We start from the raw sequence: 18,525 nt of genomic DNA, 5'->3' as shown, positions 1-18,525 counted from the left end.
GGTATATGTGGGGGACCATGCTGCAGACTGAGCTCCCTCAGCTTCCCTTGGGGGATGTCTACCCTGGTGCAGGAGGGGCCCGCACAAGGGGCCCTGCCCAGCTGAAGGGCAATTCAAGCCCTATTATGGGGGCATATGTGGGACACCAGCCTTGTGCTAGGGGAGAATTCCACGTGCAGCTAACTTAACAAAACTTGTATACAACCACAGATCTCAAGGTCAGAAGGGACAGTGCGCTGAGCCCCAGAATTTCAGCCTTGATTTCAATGGAGCGACACCATTTTACACCAGCTGAGAACTGGCCCACTGTCTTCCTGGGAGCAGGATCAAGGCCCCAATCCTTATGACACTCGACATTTTCCCTTCCCTGAGTCAGCCTTTCTTCTCTTCAAACCGGAGGAGCTTGCCCTGCGGTTACGTTTATTAAACAGTGAGTTTATTAAACAGTGAGTACGTCCTTAACTACATGACGAACGGTAAGACTAACGCCACTGTTTAGTGGAGGCACTGTGAATCGCTTAGGGTGAGAAATGCCCCGGCAGGTGCGTCATCAGAGAATCCCATCTGAGGCTAGGAAGGTCCTCGCTGGAAAGAGGAGACTATTATATAGTGGGCGAGAGAGATAATGCAGAGAGGCAGCGTCTAGGCCTAGTACAGTGACTAGTCACTTAAGCCCTAAGGGTGCATAGGCCTCATGCTGGCCCCTCTGCATCAGGATCAGTTTGACCCAGCTTGATTACAATGAAGAGTGACTTTCTTCCACCCCTGGGTTTTCACTGGCTTCACTGGTTGGAAAGACAGGCAGGATGGCTTTCCCCTCCGGCCCTTCTTTTCCTGCGACTGGCCCCTCTTTCTAGCCTCTGCACTTCCTGTGAAGCAAGGACCCCGCCTCCCCATGCTCTGGGCCAAAGGGTCAGGAGGTGGTGAAAATGCAGAACCGTTAAACGCGCAGACAGGAAAGATTTACCCACCCGCAGTGACGGCCCATCACCTCCAGCACAAACGTCCTCTGGTGACTGCAAGAGACAGGAGAGAGAGTGCACCCAACAGTTAGAGCAGGTATATCAACCTAAGTAATAACAAGGCCTTAATATTGTGGAGATGCAGCTGAGTCCAGTGGATGACTGGGATTCAGAAGACCTTGGTACTATGCCTGGCTCTCCCGTGTGACCTTTGGCAAGTCATTTTTCCTCCTGTGTTTGTCTTGACTTTTCAGATTGTCAGCAATTCAGGGCTGGGACTGGCTCCCACCATGCATTTGTGCTGCACCTCATTATTAGCGTTATTAATAATAATCTGTGTTGCATCAGTCCCCAGGAGCCCTAGTCATGGATCAGGACCCCATTGTGCAAGGCGCTGTACAGACACAGAACACAAAACCAAGTCCCTAATGTAGTAAGCTGCCCTATAATTACCCAGGGTGCTGGGCAGGCTGGTCCATCCACCCTGTGATTGCAGTGTGGACATACCCTTAGGCTCTGGCATCCCAACACCCCTGCATCGCACCACCGATGCTGAAAAGGAAGAGGTGAGTTGCAGACTCTCACCTCTGGGCAGTCGTCGTTATAGCATCGACTATCTCCATGATCCTGTGAAGGGCGGAGTCTGTGCCTATGGTCATGTCCGTGCCGCAAAAGTCGTTATCAATGGAGCCGACCATTCCTACAATGTTCAGGTGACTCGAGTTCTTGGCTTCCTCTGCCGTGATGCCACCTGCGGAGAGATTCCACGGACCCCTTGGAACGCTGCTGGTCTGCGGTGAGCTTATCATTGGGTGATGCACACCGAGGACCTGAGCCAGAGCCCAGTGAATTTGAGGGGCTTTGGGTAAGGCCCAAAGTCACAGAGCTTAAGGCCAGAAGGAACCACCAGCCCATCTAGTCTGACCTGTTGCACATCACAGGCCACAAAACGCTACACTGCCACCCCGGGAACCAAACCCAGCAACCAGACCAAAGAAGTACAGCCCTCAGGAGACTAAACTGTTGTGGGTTGCACGTGGAGAACAGGAGGGACTGAGTTGCCACCCATGCCCCAGGTCTCTGCAATGGCAAGGAATTGATTTAGTGAGATACACACAGATGATCCTAGCAAGTGACCTGTGTCCATGCTGAAGAGGAAGGGGAATCCCTGCCCTCCCCCCCCACAGATCCCTGCCAGTCTGACCACGTGGAAAATTCCTTCCTGACCCCACGAATGGCCATCATTTAGGGTCTGAGCATGTGAGCCAAGCCCCTGGGAAAATTCTCAGTACCACCTCAGTGACGCTTCAAACCCGTCACTTCCTGCTAGAGCTGAATGAGGAACAACATCTGGATGGAAAAACAGTGAATTTCCCCTCCCCTAAGTGTTTGTGAAATTTTTTTCCACTTCCCAGCAAGCTCTACTGGCTGGCATTTCCATGCCCCCGCCCCCAGCTTTGCTCCACTGTGGTCTGCTTGGGGACGTGCATGGGTGGGGAACAGGGCAGACGGGTGTCCTGGGACGAGACGCACACACTAGGAGGTGTCTCCGGGAAGGGAGTGCACTCGTGAGTGGGTGTCTTGGGGGCAGGAGCTGGGGAGATGACATGCACTTGGAGCGTGCATAGACATGCCAGTGTCCCTTGGGGAGTGCCTGGGGCTTCAGGGGTGGAGAAGTCATGGGAAGCTGGGTGACATCGTAGAGGGAGCAGGGCCCAGATCCTCAAAGGTATTTAGGTGCCTGACTCTCATTGAAATCAGTGGAAGTTGGGCACCTGCTTTGCGGATCAGGGCCCAAGTGACTGAGGTAGCCAGTTACTTTGTAACTAAGATCAGGGGAAGGAGGAGACCATGTACCAGAATTACTGGGGCTCCTGGCCACACTCTGGCAGGCTGGACAGCTTAACCCCCTCCCACTCCACCTATTGCTTTGTCACCACGGTACCTGTTTTAACCAGTTCCCCTAGCAAACTGCTCCACTCGGCCCGGAAGGTGTCTGCACCAGTCAGGCTGCCGTCTCCCCCGATGACACACAGGTTGGTGATGCCTCTCTTCACCAGGTTGCGGGCGGCTTTCAAACGACCTTCGTGCGTGCGGAAGTCCTGGCACCTGGCACTTCCAATTACAGTGCCGCCCTGGGATGGAGGCAGAAGGGGGGTCAATAGGGAACCCCCCCACAGCCACTCACCCAGAGGGTTGTGTGGTCTGTCGCAGGAGCTGATCGGGCGTGGAGGCCAGCAGGTTGCAAGTCAAAGGGGATTCTCAGTGAGACTGACGCAGGAATGCCGAGAACAGTTCTGGTGTCCACATTTTAAAAAGGATGTTGACAAATTGGAGAGGATGCAGAAAAGAGTCACAGGGCTGGACAAAAAAACTGAGAGAGCTTGATGTGTTTAATTTATCAGCCAGAAGACTGAGAGGTGGCTTGATTACAGTGGAAAAGTACCTTCCCCGGGAGAGGGCTCCCTAACTAGCAGAGAAAGGCAGGACAAGAACCAAGGGCTGGAAGCTAAACCCAGACCAATTCAAATTCAAGATAAGGCATATATTTCTAACAGTGAGGATGCTGGAACAAACCTCCACAGGGAAGTGGTGGACTCTCCATCCCTTGCTACCTTCAGATCCAGACTGGATGCCTTTCTCAACGATGCTGTTGTCAAACATACGATATTGGCCTCAACACACAGGTGAAATGTAATGGCCTGGGCTTTGCAGGAGTCCAAACTCAATGATCTAATGGTCCCTTATAGCCTTAAACGCTGAATCTATCTTGGTTACGCCAGTCCTTGATCTTTACGCTGGCACTTTCCCAGCAGGCAGGTACCCTGGTAGATAAGAGGCCTAGGCACCGACTCCATGGGTGCTCTGGGGCTGGCGCACCCACGGGGGAAAAATGGTGGGTTCTGAGCACCCACCAGCGGCCCCCATATCAGCCCTCCCCTCCCTCCCCCAGCGCCTCCCACCCGCCAGCGGTCCCCGTGGATCAGCGCTTCCCCGCGCTTCCCGCCCTCCACAAACAGCTGTTTCACGGTGTGCAGGGGGCTGCGAGGGAGGGGGGAGGAGCAAGGACGCGGCAGGCTCGGGGGAGGGGGTGGAGCGGGGATGGGAAGGGGCGGAGTGGGGGTGGGGCCTGGGGCAGAGCCAGGGGTCAAGCACCCCCCAGCACTTTGGAAAGTCAGTGCCTGTGGATAGAGCTGCTATGGATTTCACTGCCATGAGTATCGCAAGCTACACCCCCCTACCCCCCACTATGGCCAGTCCTCAGCTTGTGGGGGGGGGGCCTCAGAGAGAAAAAGATTGAGAACCCCAGCTCTAGAACACAAACAGCTAGTTATCCATGGCAGCAGTGTCCTGCGGCATTCCCCCTCGAGTCCTCTTAGAGGGCGAAGTTCACCTCTGTGCGGGAGGCCAGCACAAGGGCCTACAACCTGTGTAAGTTCCACATAAGCCTTATTTTGAGGACTTAAAATGATGCATAATTTCTGCAGAGTGGTCAGTTTTGCCCTTAGATACGGGCCGGAGAGTTAGAATCAGGTTTGAAACAACAACATTTGCACGTGTGGGGGACTGGGGGGAGAGGGAGGTCTGATTTAATGCCAGTTGATTCCGCCTCGAGGGTGGCACACTGCTTAGAGATGGGCGCAGCCCTCTGCAGTCCTTGTTTGTGAAACCCGACCCGAGGTCCCCGATCACAAGCAGGGCTGCTGGCAGCCTTCATCTCTGATTTCACGTTATTTTAGATCTCAGACATTCATTGTGACCCCAGCCTCGGGATATCGTTACACGCAAGTTCCCGAGCCCTTGCCTGTGACCCCGCCGAAGAAAAGGGCAAGATGCTACAATCATTTTCCTCCTGGCAGGAATCCCTTCCATGGAATTGCAATGACCTTTAGAGTCATCATAAGGGTCAATGGTTCTCTTCCAACCATGGGAGGACAGGCGGGTCCAGCGAAGGCAAAAGCCTGGGCTCAAGAGAGCTGTGGTGACTATGACTTAATGGCACATTTCCCTGTCCCTGTTGCTAACCTGTGTTCCCCAGGATGGAGACAATCATGCTCTCTGGGGTTCTGGGCCTACTTTATGTTCCCTCATAGCTGCTTGTCACCAAGGACTAGATGGTGGGATGAGCCTTGTTGTATGCCTCCAGGTGCTCCCTCCTCTCCTGTGCTGGCTATTCAGACGACAGGTAGCACTGTGGGAAGTAGTTTGCAGGGTTTTCTACTCCCCGCTCCCAGGCATGTGAGTGGGCAGAGCCTGGATTCAGCCCTGCCCCCTCCCTCCAACTCAGCCAGGCTGGCGTGGAAGGGGAAGTATTCTGTGCTGCCAGGTATCCTGGGCTAATCCTAGGGCAGCCCAGCGACACGCTGCCCCCTTTGCTTGGGGTGTGTGGCACAGCCACGATTCGTGTGTAACGTGTCTTACCCGCTGATTGAAACCCAAGTGCCATAAGGCAGGAGGAAAAGTGCACTTGTATTCCCACCTGCCAGAGCTTCTGCCTGCGGCCTCCTGCCTGCCGGGACCTTTTGCTGCCACGTGTAGCTACTACGCGGGTAGTGCCTGTATGCTACATGCTGCCGTAAGGGGACACATAGAGGAAAGCAGTTAGGAGCACAAGTCCCAGGGGGCAGGTTTAGGTTGGATATTAGGAAAAACTTTTTCACTAGGAGGGTGGTGAAGCACTGGAATGGGTTAACTAGGGAGGTGGTGGAATCTCCTTCCTTAGATGTTTTTAAGGTCAGGCTTGACAAAGCCCTAGCTGGGATGATTGAGTTGGGGATTGGTCCTGCTTTGAGCAGGGGGTTGGACTAGATGACCTCCTGAGGTCCCTTCCAACCCTGAGAGTCTAGGATTCCATGACTTTCAATGGGGACATACGTTCCAAAGCCCCTTAAGCACATTTGAAAATCTAGCCCTTAGGTCTCCAAATCCCACTGAAATTCAGTGAGAGTTGGGTGCCTGGCTCCTTTGTAAAGCGCTGGCTCCCTTTCACAGCCAGCAAGGGGATCCATGCCAGTACTTACCAGCTGAAGCATCATGGAGACACGTTCCCATGTGGCCTCCTTGATATTGTCACCGCCGTCCACCAGTCCTTGGTAACCCTAGAACGGAAGGCACAGGAGAGAGATTACGGGCAAGTCTGAAGGCTTTGCGACGCCGGTTACCGCTTGGAGAGATAGATGGACACTTATGGTGATGGATGGACAGAGGGTGCCCACAGGAACTGGGGAGGAGAGTTAAGCAGAGTGAGCCTCAAACTGAATGGAACCATTAACATTCAGAGGAGCACTCCCTTCCCCGGCACAGACACCTCCCCAGCCCCACACAGAGGTACTGTCTTGCCCAAAGCCCACCCAGTGCATTGCAGGGTTTCAACAATCCCAGCAGCTGCTGATTTCAAAACCTGTATCTCACTGGCCTGTTGTGGACTCTGAGGATTGCTCAGACCATTTTGGGTAGACCCAGAGAGGGTGAGAACTCAAGAGGAGGGAGGGATAGCTCAGTGGTTTGAGCATTGGCCTGCTAAACCCAGGGTAGTAGTTCAATCCTTGAGGGGGCCATTTAGGGATCTGGGGCAAAAATTGGGGATTGGTTCTGCTTTGAGCAGGGGGTTGGACTAGATGACCTCCTGAGGTCCCTTCCAACCCTGATATTCTATGATTCTAAGACAACAGTAGATCTGAGTTTGGTTCTGAACAAAGTACTCTGGGTAGGAAACACGTCCACATCGGATATTGGCGGTCCAGGCACACAATATAGGATAGTAAGCAAATAACAGACTGGCAATACAATGAGACACAAGGGCGAGGTGACATCTTTTATTGGACCAACTTCTGTTGGTGAGAGAGACAAACTTTCGAGCTTACAAGTAAGTTTCCCAGATCTGAAGAGGAGCTTTAAGTGTCACAGCTAAATACAAGGTGGAAGAGATTGTTTAGCACAAGTAGTTAACACATATTTCAAGGGACCATTCCAGGTGAAGTGGCCTGTTAACACCTCTCCAGTCATAGGGAGGAAAGTGTGGGGGAAAGCAGGTTTGTTTGTTTGTTTGTTTGGGGGGGGGGGGTTGTTAGTGGATTATAAATTGTTGCAATCAGCCAAAAATCCAGTGTCTATTCTGTCCATGATTTTTAGTGTCTAGCAACAACAACGAGGAGTCTGGTGGCACCTTAAAGACTAACTGATTTATTTGGGCCTAAGCTTTCATGGGTAAAAACTCGCTTCTTCAGTGTCTAGCAAGGCTCTCAATTTAAGCTCCCAGGCTCGTCTTGTGAAAGTGCGGTGCAGGTTCCCTTGGCAGTACAATGGACTTGGGAGTGTTCCTGTGCTTGAGCCTACAGCTTCTCTCTGCTCCAGTCTGCTTTCTCCTATGCTTACTGCCCTCCCCTTCCACACCTTTCCTGATCTTCTCCTTTAGCCCAGCACGAAGCATCAGTTACAATCACTAGGAAGCAGACACGTGTAATGCTAAATTCCCTCTAAGCTGCTCAGCAGGCTATCAAGGGCTGCAAAGGTGCCAGGGAGAGGCAGCCCTCTCCCAGCCCTGGAGCTGCCACGGCCAGGGAGAGGCAGCCCTCTCCCCTGGACCCGAGCTGCTGCAGCAAAAGAGGGCTGGGGGAAGTCCTCTCTCCCTGCTGCAGCCTGGGGCAGCCTGTACCCCCAAACCCCTCATCCCCGACCCCATCTGAGAGCCCGCACCACCCAAAACCTCTGCCCCAGCCCTCAGCCCCTTCCCACACCCTGAACCTTTCAGCCCCATCCCCACCCCAGAGTCCATACCCCCAGCCAGAGCCCTCACTCCCCGCACCCCAATCCTCTGCCCCAGCCCTGAACCCCCTCCCACACTCCAAACCCCTCGGCCCCACCTCCACCACGCATCACCTCCATATTGGTGCACATAACAAAATTCATTCCGCACATGGATGTAAAAAATTAGAGGGAACATTGGTGTAACAGTCATCTGTCACTGCTGCCCTGATAACATGATGATGGGCATATTATAAATGATGGCTACGTCAGTATTTATGGTGATGGATAGCTAGATGAGTATATGTAGAAATGAATGGATATAAATATGCTGATATATAGATAGAGCAATGGAAAGATGGGTACATGCAGGAAAGGATGGATGGACAGACATATGGGAACGTGGTAATAGATGGATAGACGATATTAATAATGAACAGTAAGCTGCAGTTCAAGATAACTAATATATTCTCCCTGTTTCTCACTATTCCTCTTCCCATGTGGCAGATGTCTCCTCATATCTAAAGCTGGCTTCCTTTTCATACAAGGCAAGACAGTAAAACTAACATAGAACCTTTAAGAGCAGTATGTCCCATGGAGACATCACAAAATAAATGTCAAAATATCCACTCCGGCCCCGACTCTGATTAAATCAGTGAGTCTTGGTCTCAGGTGAGGTCCTGGTCTCTCAGTGGCTCTGTGTCTAGACGCAGAATGGGTCTTTGAGGTTACTGCAGGGGTGCAGGCTGCTGATGGAATTGCGGTGCTGGGGACCAGAGGATTGGGATTTAGGGTAGCAGGTTCTGGTTTAGGTTTAGGGTAGCGGGCTGGGGTACAGGGAGGTAGGTTCTGGTTTGGGGCAGGGAGTTAGGGTGGAGGCCAAGGATTAACTGTAAGATATTACGTCAAGCACCCCATGAAAATCAGGAGAGATTTCCCTTCCTATCGCCCTTTGCAATGGGGATTTTTCTAGACACAACTGGCTACGTTTATAATGATTCATGTACTGTGGAGACATTACGTTATTAAAATCCCAATGAGAGCAAAGCAAGATGCAGTTCAGAGTAGAGGTGGGGAAGCCATCCAAGAAGGAAACAATCGTACCAACCTCATGAACAAAGTACACCTTAGCTCCTGTGAAGATACCCACTCGAACCACAGCCCGGACAGCCGCATTCATGCCTGTGCAGAGAGAGAGAGAGAAAAATCACTCTTGCATGCAAAACACCTGCCATCTCATTCCATAATGGAAGGGAATCTCTGCAGGACTTGGCTTTCTGATTCAGTAGTGTGCTCCAATTCAATCACAAACCGCTGGGCTCGGCGGCGGAATTGCCAGGTAACATTCTCTGGCCTGTGCCGTGCTTTTGGAATGTCCTACCACCTAGATGATCCCGATGGTCCCTTCTGGTCAACATGATGGAGCTCAGGGGTTTCTGATGCAGTAACAGGAAGGGGCTTTGAGCAGTTCTGGGCTGGATACAGATTCCAGGTTTCAGCTGACACTTGCAGGAGAAGGCTAGTTTTTCCTACAGGACAGGAATGGTTTCAGCACTAGTCAAGTCTTTCCCCTACACTGCTGGGGGCAGCCTAGTCAAGCGTCTCATGGGAATTCATGGAGCCATTAACAAGAGATGGCTGGCTCAAAGTGAATGCAGGATGGTGCAACAGCGTGATGCATGGGAAGGAGGCAGCATTATTCCAGGCCCCAATATCTGCTGATCCTTCCCAGAAGCCCTCTTTGTCCTCTTCCAGCTCTGCTCTGGTGCCAGCCAGCTTAGTCTCTGGAAGGAGGATGCCTCAAAAGCAGACTTAGCAGGGTTAGCTTTTTCTTCGTAAATGTCGATAAATGTCAATTTCACCATGTGCACACACAAAATATTCCATCCATGATCACTGAAATTCACTGATAGGCAGAGCAAGAAACATGCTGCTTAAGAATGGATTAGAGTTTGATTTGAGGCTCTTTGCTTTGCAGCTTTTGACAAGTGATGTTGGCAGTTTGTGTTTTAATGTTATGAAGCTTTAACTTTTTGAATCTCGGTGTCTACGGTTATTAAATAATTATCGTCTGACCTCCCATAATTTTCTGCAAATCAATAAAATAAATGTTTAAATCAATAAAAATAAAATATGCTTCAAATAAACATTATACTTTCCATCAAAATGATAAAAAACACAGAAAAAATCTAATTCTGTCAAACCTACTCAAAAGGGGTTGATGGACACTTCTCCTCTATTGTCCAAGAGCCCCTCCCCTTACAGATCTCTCTCTACCGCACAGAAGGCACATCAAGTGGCTATGGACCACTAGGTTGATGCTACTCTTTGATGACAGACCTGAACCCTCCATTCACAACATACCACCACCACTGAAGTAATCACGGGATAAATTGTGGAGCAAACGTGACTTGTGTGGAGCTTCCCTGTTCAACCACGCAGCATTTCACTGCAGCCTGTCCTTCCTCCAGCCGTTATCTGTTGAGGCCCTGAGCCTGCAAGCAACCCTTGTGCTCCTCTGATGTGAAATTCTATCAAAGCCATCAATGTTCAGAACATATTTGATTGAAGCAAATCCCATGAATCCCCGTGCTGCCTAAGCGGCCGTGATACAGCAGGGGGTGGATTTTTATGGAAGCACTCACCCAGAGGTGGGCAGGAAAAGCAGCCCTGTCAGCTCCAGCAGCTCAACCAGATAAGGGCCCAATTCAGATCCCTCTACACAACTCTGGTAGCCTGCAGAGGCTGTAATAGAGCCAGAAGGAGATGGTGGCAGGGCATCTGGCACAGAACCAGCAGAAGATTGATGTAAGAAGAACTGGGTAAAATTTTTCAACTAAAACTCCCCCCCCTTGGCAAAAAAATGCTGATTCAGCAACACAGAAACATTCAGGAAATTTGTGGATTTCGGCAAATTATTTCAATGGGGGGGGAGACTTAAAAGAAAACTCCAAAAACATTGAAAAGTTTCATCTCAACATTGTTTAAGCAAAACATTTTGATTTTTTATTTGAAAGGACTTTTTGTTGAAAAATTTTTGTTAAAAAATATAAAAACCTGAAACAATGCTCGAAATTGAAGCAAAATGTTTCAATTCAGGCCGAACAAAATATTTTGTTCAACCCAAAACAGGATTTTTCCCCGCAACTTTTCAAGTAGCCAAAAACGTAAAAAGAGTGTGTTTTCTGTGGTCCGAAAATGGATTTTCCCCTCCCCCAATTAGTCGGATATGCCAGTGAATTGAAACATCCCGTTATTTGCCCAGCTCTAGATGTAAATGACCTTATGCCGCACCCCCCTGGGGGTCTTGGCATGGGCGGGGGCATGACAGGAAGGAATGTGCTCAGACCACTCTGTGCTACAGGGATTTTAGGCTGGGTTGAAGCCCTTGGGAAGCTGCTGTAAAAGTTAGACTAGTCCCTGAGGCTGCTCTAACTTACCCCAGGGGTCATTCTGGTCCCCAAGTCAACGCAAAAGCCAGAGAGTGCAGAGATGGCTTAAATAACGTGCCCCTATTAAAGAGAAATATCCACAGGTTCCATTTAAATTTGGATTCTGGCACACAGACTAATGTCCCATCAGAGCTTGGGAATGGTTAGATTTCTCCAGACCCCTCCTGGCCACCACCCAGAAACTGGCCAGCTATAGAGGGGAACCTCCTCCAAGTGTTAACCTGGTGATGGCTGGGCAGGTGGAAAGCTGGGACCATTGCTACTGACCAGCTAAGAATTGTGCCTATCTTATTCTATTTATACATCACCCTGTCTCCCCCACCTCACCTTGGGCCACTGGTTTGTCTCATCTACCTGCTCCATCTTGGCTTTGAGGTTGGATGCTCTTTGGGGCAGGGAGTGTCATTTATCCTAGCTTTGTACAGCACCTAGCCCAATAGTGCCCAAACTGGTTGTGGGCTTTAGGTGCTCCCTCAATGTAAACGACAGATATTATCTAAGATACTTTTATGGCCCCCATCACCCTAGCATCTGGGCACCTCACCATCTTTAATGTAGTAAATTAGTGACATAAACTGTCATGCTTCAGGGCATAAGCTTGCCCCTAACTAACTGGTGGTCAGAAAGAAACTTTCCCGTCCCAACACTGCTCTGAGACAGGGCAAGGTGGGCCATTTCCAGTAGTTGACAAGAATGTGTGAGGAATAGTGGGGGCGGGGGGAGGAAATAAACATGGGGAAATAGTTTTATTTAATTAGTAAAGCTATTTCCCCATGTTTATTCCACCCCCCGCCCCCACTATTGTTAGTCTCTAAGGTGCCACAAGTCCTCCTTTTCTTTTTGTGTCACACAGTAACTCAAATAGGCCTTGTGTTGTGTCACAGACACATCACGATCCATCCCCTGTGTGGGGTGATCCCCTCTAGCGGAGGGCAAAGACCTCTTCAAGACCCTGCCGCTCCCTCTGCAACCTTTGCTCCCACTCCATGTGTGGGCAATGGGCAGTGGCTCAGCACAGCAGCTGATGTGCCAGCTTAGCCTCTGCCCTAAACCCATGCCACGTTAAAACGTGCAAGGAGCTGGCTCTGTATCACATGGGGGGGCTCTAGGCTCCCCAAATTGTGCTCCATCTCTTTGCCCAGCAGAACCTCCCAATGCTGCCTAATATAACTCAGCCTTCCCCAGCCCTCCTGTGTGCCTGGAGCCCCTTACTGCTGGATGATGCTGTCTCATGCACCTGATCCCTCAGATGATTTTCACATTTTATTTTTGGTCTGCTGACATTTAACCATAAGTGCCTGCGGTTCTCCCTGGCACCCGGCGCGCCTGCGTGGCTGAAAATACCTCAGCGGGAGAGGCCTCTCCTTGGGACAGAGGAGTACTTTGGGATTGGATTACAACCCTCTCCCACGGGGGTATTCTCAGCCACAGCTACCCTCCGTGTGCGGACAGCGGCCTTGTCTGAAGGCACAATGAGAGTTTATTGGTCACAATGCAATCTTGGACGAGAGCCTACAGACAAACTGTAATAGCAAAGCAGTGGGGGGAGATATTAAGAACGAAGACAAAGGAGAAAAGATATTTGTGCTCGACAAATTCACGCCAGAAATTACAATGCAATGATTAACAGGGAGGGTGATTAACCAGTGGAGCAAGGGATGTGGTGGATTCTCAAGATAAATCAAGACTGGACCTCTTTCCAAAAGCGAGGCTCTATTTCAGTTTACAGGGGGCAGAGAGAGAATGGTCATCTTTACCTTCTTACACATCGAAGGTGGTTTCTCCCCTTGTGCATCAGCTGGCTCTGAGCCCAAAGACCTGAATTCAGCTGGGAGATTGTTTGACCCTCCCATAGAGGGACCCCCATACAGTCACACCAGCTAATGATGCCATTAGCCAAGTCTGCTCCTGCCAGTGCTGATGCGTTGCTGGTATCACAGCTCCTGGAGCATCAGGCTGGTGTCGCCGAGTTAATCACCCCCAGCCCTGCAGCTCCCACTTCACCCGCACATCCTAGATCAAAGCCATCAGGTCTATTCCCTGCCCCTTTCTTCTCTTGCTCCAGTGCCCAGTGTGCTCAGTGCAGGACATCCCTCAGCTAAGGGGACATGGGGATTCCCCCCAGCCCTGTTCTACCTTCTGAGGATGAGTGTGTCACTTCTCTACCCCCTGCTGCAAGCTGCGGTCTCTCTCACATGGGAAGGGAGTTCTGTAGAGTTGCAAGATCAGTGGAGGTAGAGTGGAGGGCTAGGCAATGCCAAAGCACTGCCGGCACCAATTCTCCCCACCTAAGCTTCCTGCACAATTTATAAACCGGGGGGGGGGGGGCGGAGGGTCCCAGAAATTTCTGAGCGCCCCGCAGATCTTCTGTTGTGATTTACAGCACAGTAGTACTTCACACAGGGACAGACAAACATAACCCAGCCAAGGATTTGCAAAAGCAACTAGGGATTTTGGGTGCGCAACCTGAGATGCCTTAAAGGGGCCTGACTTTCAAAGGGTTGAGGACTCAGCACTTTCTGAGCATCTGGGCCCTTAACGTGCCTTAAATAGGGCTCCCAAAATCTCTAGTCACTTTTGAAAGTATTCAGTTGAAACCAACAACATTCAAAGTATGAAAGAACTTCCCTTGAAATGAAAAACTTAAGAAATTCCCAGACCCAAAAAAAAACTTTGTTAAACTGGAGTTAGGTTGCAAATATTGATCAATAACTTAAGGGGATCAAACTTGAGAAGAATGTTGTGATTTAGAATGAAATCAAACAGTGGAAAAGCCAGAAAATTCTCAGTTAGGGAAAATTTTGAAACAGACACAAGTATGGAAATGCAGAGTAAGTTCCCCTTAACTCTTCCCCTGTTGTTCTTCCTACCTATTCCTGCAATCATGAGATAAGCTCCTGCCTGCCCACTAAATACCTTCAGCATTGATACCAACTGCCAACCAGTACTTTACTAATGTGTGACCACCCACCCTAATGAGTGCACATGGTACGTGCTTCCTCCTGTTACCTTTCACGCTACCACCTTGCCTTGTGCTTCACACACACACACACATGGCCATCCAAGAAATTTCATCGCCATGTATATGCTTTACTCTTTGAACACATCCCATAGCTGCAGGAGTCTTGCAACTTCTTCTGCAGCATCTGGTGCTGATCACTGTCAGAGACAGGACACGGGGCTAGATGGACCTCGGGTCTGAGCCGTTCCGGGAGTTTCCTCTGTTTCCTTTAACATGTTCGTGCTTTGCCCCTAATGTAAATGATGGTGGACATGCTTAAAGACATCTTCAGTCATAGACTCTGGTGAGCTTAAGATACAGCTTATATGTGGAAGGAAGAATGGTGTAGTGGTTAGGGTACTTGCCTAGGTCCTGGGAGACCCAGGGTTCAATTCCCAGCTTCTTAGGCAAGTCAGTCGCTCTATACTTCTGTACCCCCCCCCCCCCCGGCATCTGCAGAATGGGGATGATAGCCCTGCCCTGCCTCATAGGGGTGTGTGAGGACAAATACAGTAAAGGCCTTGAGATGAGGGTTTGTATGTGAGATACACAGAGAACCCCTGTTCCTTGGTGCTCTCCCAGCTGCTTATTGCACAGACCTGCTGTCTCACCTCTTAGTGCAGGGGCCATCTGGGATATGTCTGCACAGCACCTAGTGCAAAGGGGCCTTGGTTACCTCGATATCAATAAGAACAATAGATGGACTGCACCTTGGGGCGAGGACAGAGGAAGGCTTGTGTGTCTCACTGTCCCTGGAAGCTATGCCAGTTGGAGCTTTCACTCCTGGTAGGATCACCTGAGCCGGATGGGTCAAAGGGTAGGGACCAGATGAAGGGCAGCCCACTGGCCCCCCAGTTTGGGTTCTGAGTGACAGTCCAACAACCTAGCCTGGTAAAACAGTTTATGTTACAGAAACACGACAAGGCAGCCATTCCTGTGAACAGCAGCAGGAGAGACAGGAATGGCAGAGCCTTGTTTGTGCCATAAGCAGGGAAGGAAGCAAAGGGGGAGTCTAAAGTGTTGTGTTCTGGTGGGCTAGAGTTTGGGTGCATAATGAGTGTATGATGGGGAAGGAGAGTACACAGGGAGCATTGCCCAGCTCTCTGCTCCTGCACACAACCCTCCTCCTTGCATTCCCTGACTGCAAGCATCAGGAGAGCCTGCTGCAACCAAGAGCTGCCCCCAGGGCAAGGAGATTGAAGGGGCAGCTCATGCTGCACCCTGCTAAAAGCCATCACAGCCCTTGCTTTGCTGTGTGGAGCTGTTCTTCGAGGCCCCCGAATGCAGGCTGCAGCTTACAAGCTGCACTGGAGCCCATGGTGCTGCTTGACTGGAATGGGTCTCTTTACTTCCAGACCTGCTCTGTCCACACACTAGAGTCACTCTAATAAGCACCTTCCAGCTGGGGAGATCAAAGCACTTCACAAACATTGATCCTGTGGGGCAGGGGAGCGTGATCATCTTTCTTCTGCAGAAAGGGTAAATGGGGCAGGGGTAGGGGAAGTGACTTGCCCAGTGTCACGCGGAGAGTCAGGGATAGAACCCAGGAGTCCTGACTGCCAGTCCTGTGCTCTACCCACTTGAAAATGCGTACTCCCATCAGCCCCGCTTGGGGTCTGAAAGCCAAGAAGCTGCAGGGTCTCACACTCAGGCACGGATTCTGGAGACAATAGTCCATCCACAGTGAAGCTTGTCACCAGTGGAGTCCAACAGCATAAGTGAGGACAGAATCGGGCCTTGCAGTCAGGACTTAGTTAATAATTCTGTGGTTCCACAAGAGGCATAGACTTCAGGCCCCTCTCCCAGAGCTGTGTGGGTTCTGCAGGCTAGCCGAAGTAGAATAAGAGTAATAGAAATGTATTTTACTCAGCCAATCAGCTCACAGGATGTCACACTTGATGCTCCCCAATTTAAAATAAATACGGTATCTATCCAGGTACATGATTCTCTTCCCTGTAGTGTCCGAACTTCAACATTTGCCAAAGCGGCTTCTGAAAAATGATCTGTTTTAAATTTTATATCTATATGAAATTTTGGATCGCTTGATTTTTGGAGAGCTCTGTTTTAGCCACCCCTAACCCCACAATCAATGCACTTGGAATGAGAGGCCCCATTTGCAAATCAGGCTGTAAGAGGGGCATTATTGTATTTTTTATCTGATGGTTTATGAAAGCAGTAACAGGCTCTAGGTGCCATCACAGATCCTTGCACTGCTTCCTGAGTAGTGGTTAAAGCCACAAGGCCTCATGGTCACCTGAGCCAGGTTGGCATCTGGTCCAAGATCACACCTTGTGATTTTATTGCCAGTCTCATGATAGTTAATGTTCTCCAAGCCCCAGCTCCCAGAGTCACATGATGAGAATCTCAGCTCTCCTTTAAAAAAAGAAGTATGTTTCTAGCCTTTGGGGTTATGGAGAGAAGCTTGAAAACATGACTCCTAAAGGCTCAAAACCCCAAAGGCAAAGAAAATGCACCCACAATTTATTGTTTCCTTCAAGCCCCCCCCGATTTTTATGCCTATCTCATGACTTTGGGAGGTGTAACTCATGATTTTGGATGCTCGGGGAATACCGCATTTAAGCACCAACATAAGGATTGGGTTTCCCAAAAGGATCTTGCCGACATATCTATACCACACACATTGGTCACCATTTTAAAAAACAACCGGGGGTTTCTGAGTTCCCAACTGGAGACACCTTAAAGCAGTGGTTCTCAACCAGGGGTACATGTACTCCTGGGGGTATGCAGAGGTCTTCCAGGGGGTACATCAACTCATCTAGATACGTGCCTAGTTTTACACCAGGCTACAGAAACAGCGCTATCCAAGTCAGTACAAACTAAAATTGCATACAGACAATGACTTGTTTATACAGTTCTATATACTATGCACTGAAATGTAAGTACAATATTTATATTCCCGTTGATTTATTTTATAATTAGATGGTAAAAATGAGAAAGTCAGCAATTTTTCAGCACTAGTGTGCTGTGACACTTGTATTTTTATGTCTAATTTTGGAAGCAAGTAGTTTTTAAGTGAGGTGCAACTTGGGGGTAAGGAAGACAAATCAGACTCTTGAAAGGGGGACAGTCATCTGGAAAGGTTGAGAGCCACTGCCTTAAAGGGACCTGCTGCAATGTGGGCGAGTGCTCAGCATTTCTTGAAAATCTCCAGCGTTCTCCCGCTGGGCTCTCCCAAAACTGAAGCAACCAGAACCTCTAGTCTCTTTTGAAAATCATGCCCATTGATTCAAACAGACAGACTCCAAACACAAACAGTGCCGCTTATCTCCTTACCCTGTGCGTCTCCTCCTGAGGTCAACACAGCAATGGCTTTCCCAGTCCCCAGACCGTGTGTGCGCTCATGTTTTTCTGGTGGCGGCGACATTTTCTTAGCTGGAATATAAAAATAATATATAGATTGATGAAGGAGAGCCCCTTCCCAGGCGCCTCCTGCCTGCCCGATTCCCACACAGTCTCTGGGACCAGGACAGTTTCTTGCAGTCGCCGCTATCTCCTTTCAAAGCACCACCACTCGATAAACGACAAGCCAAAATGTCATACTGTAAATTATACTCTGTGCAGCGTCAGCCGCACCTAAATCTGGATGCACACAACGAGTTGTCACGGTGTGTGACTGAGGGACCAACGGATACAGACTTTGGCAGAGCAGCTGGGAATTGCTGCTTTGGGGCCTTTTCAACAGGTTTTTGGGGTTTTTTTGTTTGTTTGTTTAGTTGTTCTGATTGTACACACCACCAACCTACAGACACATCCCTGCAAAGTAACAAAACCACATGGTTAAGGAGCTGAAATTTAGATTTGCAAAATTCCAAAGTACAATCAGAAGGGAAAAGCTAATTCTGTGCCTCTGAGGGTTTTTTCTCAGATGTCCCTAGTGACTGAGCAGCGGCACGCACCAGCTGGTCAGCTAGCAGAAGTATCTGATCAAAGCGACCTCTTCTCCAAATATGCTGCTGAGTCCAAGGTCCGAAAGTTCAACAGTTTTTGCAAATACAAACATCATGGGCCTAATTCTCAGCTATGGTAAGGCCATTTTATACCGCTTTGGCAGTGTACAGGGCCTTCCACTCTGCCACTGACATGCTGGGTGAACTTGGGCAAGTCATTTCACCACCCAGTGCCTCAGTTTCCCCATCCGTAAAACGAGGAGAATGATATGGACCCCCTTTATAAAGCTCCAATATGGATGAAAAACACCATAAGAGTTATGTATTATTAATTATCAGGTGAGTATAAATTACATTTATGTTCATTTTAAGGCCCCTTCACATCACCAGAGAGGTGTAAAGTGACTTTAGGGTAACTAACAGTTAGGCTCAGAGGCACATTTAAAGAAACATTCTCT

General features: G+C 49.7%; 1 protein-coding gene across 2 annotated transcripts in view; it reads right to left on the bottom strand.

Moving 5' to 3' along the window:
• PFKM (phosphofructokinase, muscle) overlaps nucleotides 1–18,525 on the bottom strand; it is a 50,314-nt gene that overhangs the window by 21,909 nt on the left and 9,880 nt on the right. The window contains exons 2-7 of one of the 2 annotated variants that reach the window (XM_074935753.1): nucleotides 17,454–17,552; nucleotides 8,815–8,888; nucleotides 5,984–6,061; nucleotides 2,908–3,097; nucleotides 1,548–1,713; nucleotides 972–1,016 (exon numbers count right to left, since the gene is read on the bottom strand). In XM_074935753.1, coding sequence (XP_074791854.1) covers nucleotides 972–1,016; nucleotides 1,548–1,713; nucleotides 2,908–3,097; nucleotides 5,984–6,061; nucleotides 8,815–8,888; nucleotides 17,454–17,544 — 644 coding nt within the window. In that variant the 5' untranslated portion in view covers nucleotides 17,545–17,552. Of the gene's footprint in view, nucleotides 1–971; nucleotides 1,017–1,547; nucleotides 1,714–2,907; nucleotides 3,098–5,983; nucleotides 6,062–8,814; nucleotides 8,889–17,453; nucleotides 17,831–18,525 lie in introns of those variants that run through there. The other variant, XM_074935755.1, reaches the window with a different exon arrangement.

Source organism: Natator depressus, chromosome 20 (genome assembly GCF_965152275.1).
Source record: "Natator depressus isolate rNatDep1 chromosome 20, rNatDep2.hap1, whole genome shotgun sequence".
Lineage (NCBI taxonomy): Eukaryota > Metazoa > Chordata > Testudines > Cheloniidae > Natator > Natator depressus.
The sequence above is the reverse complement of the archived record's forward strand: the minus strand, read 5'-3'. Positions and strand labels throughout refer to the sequence as shown.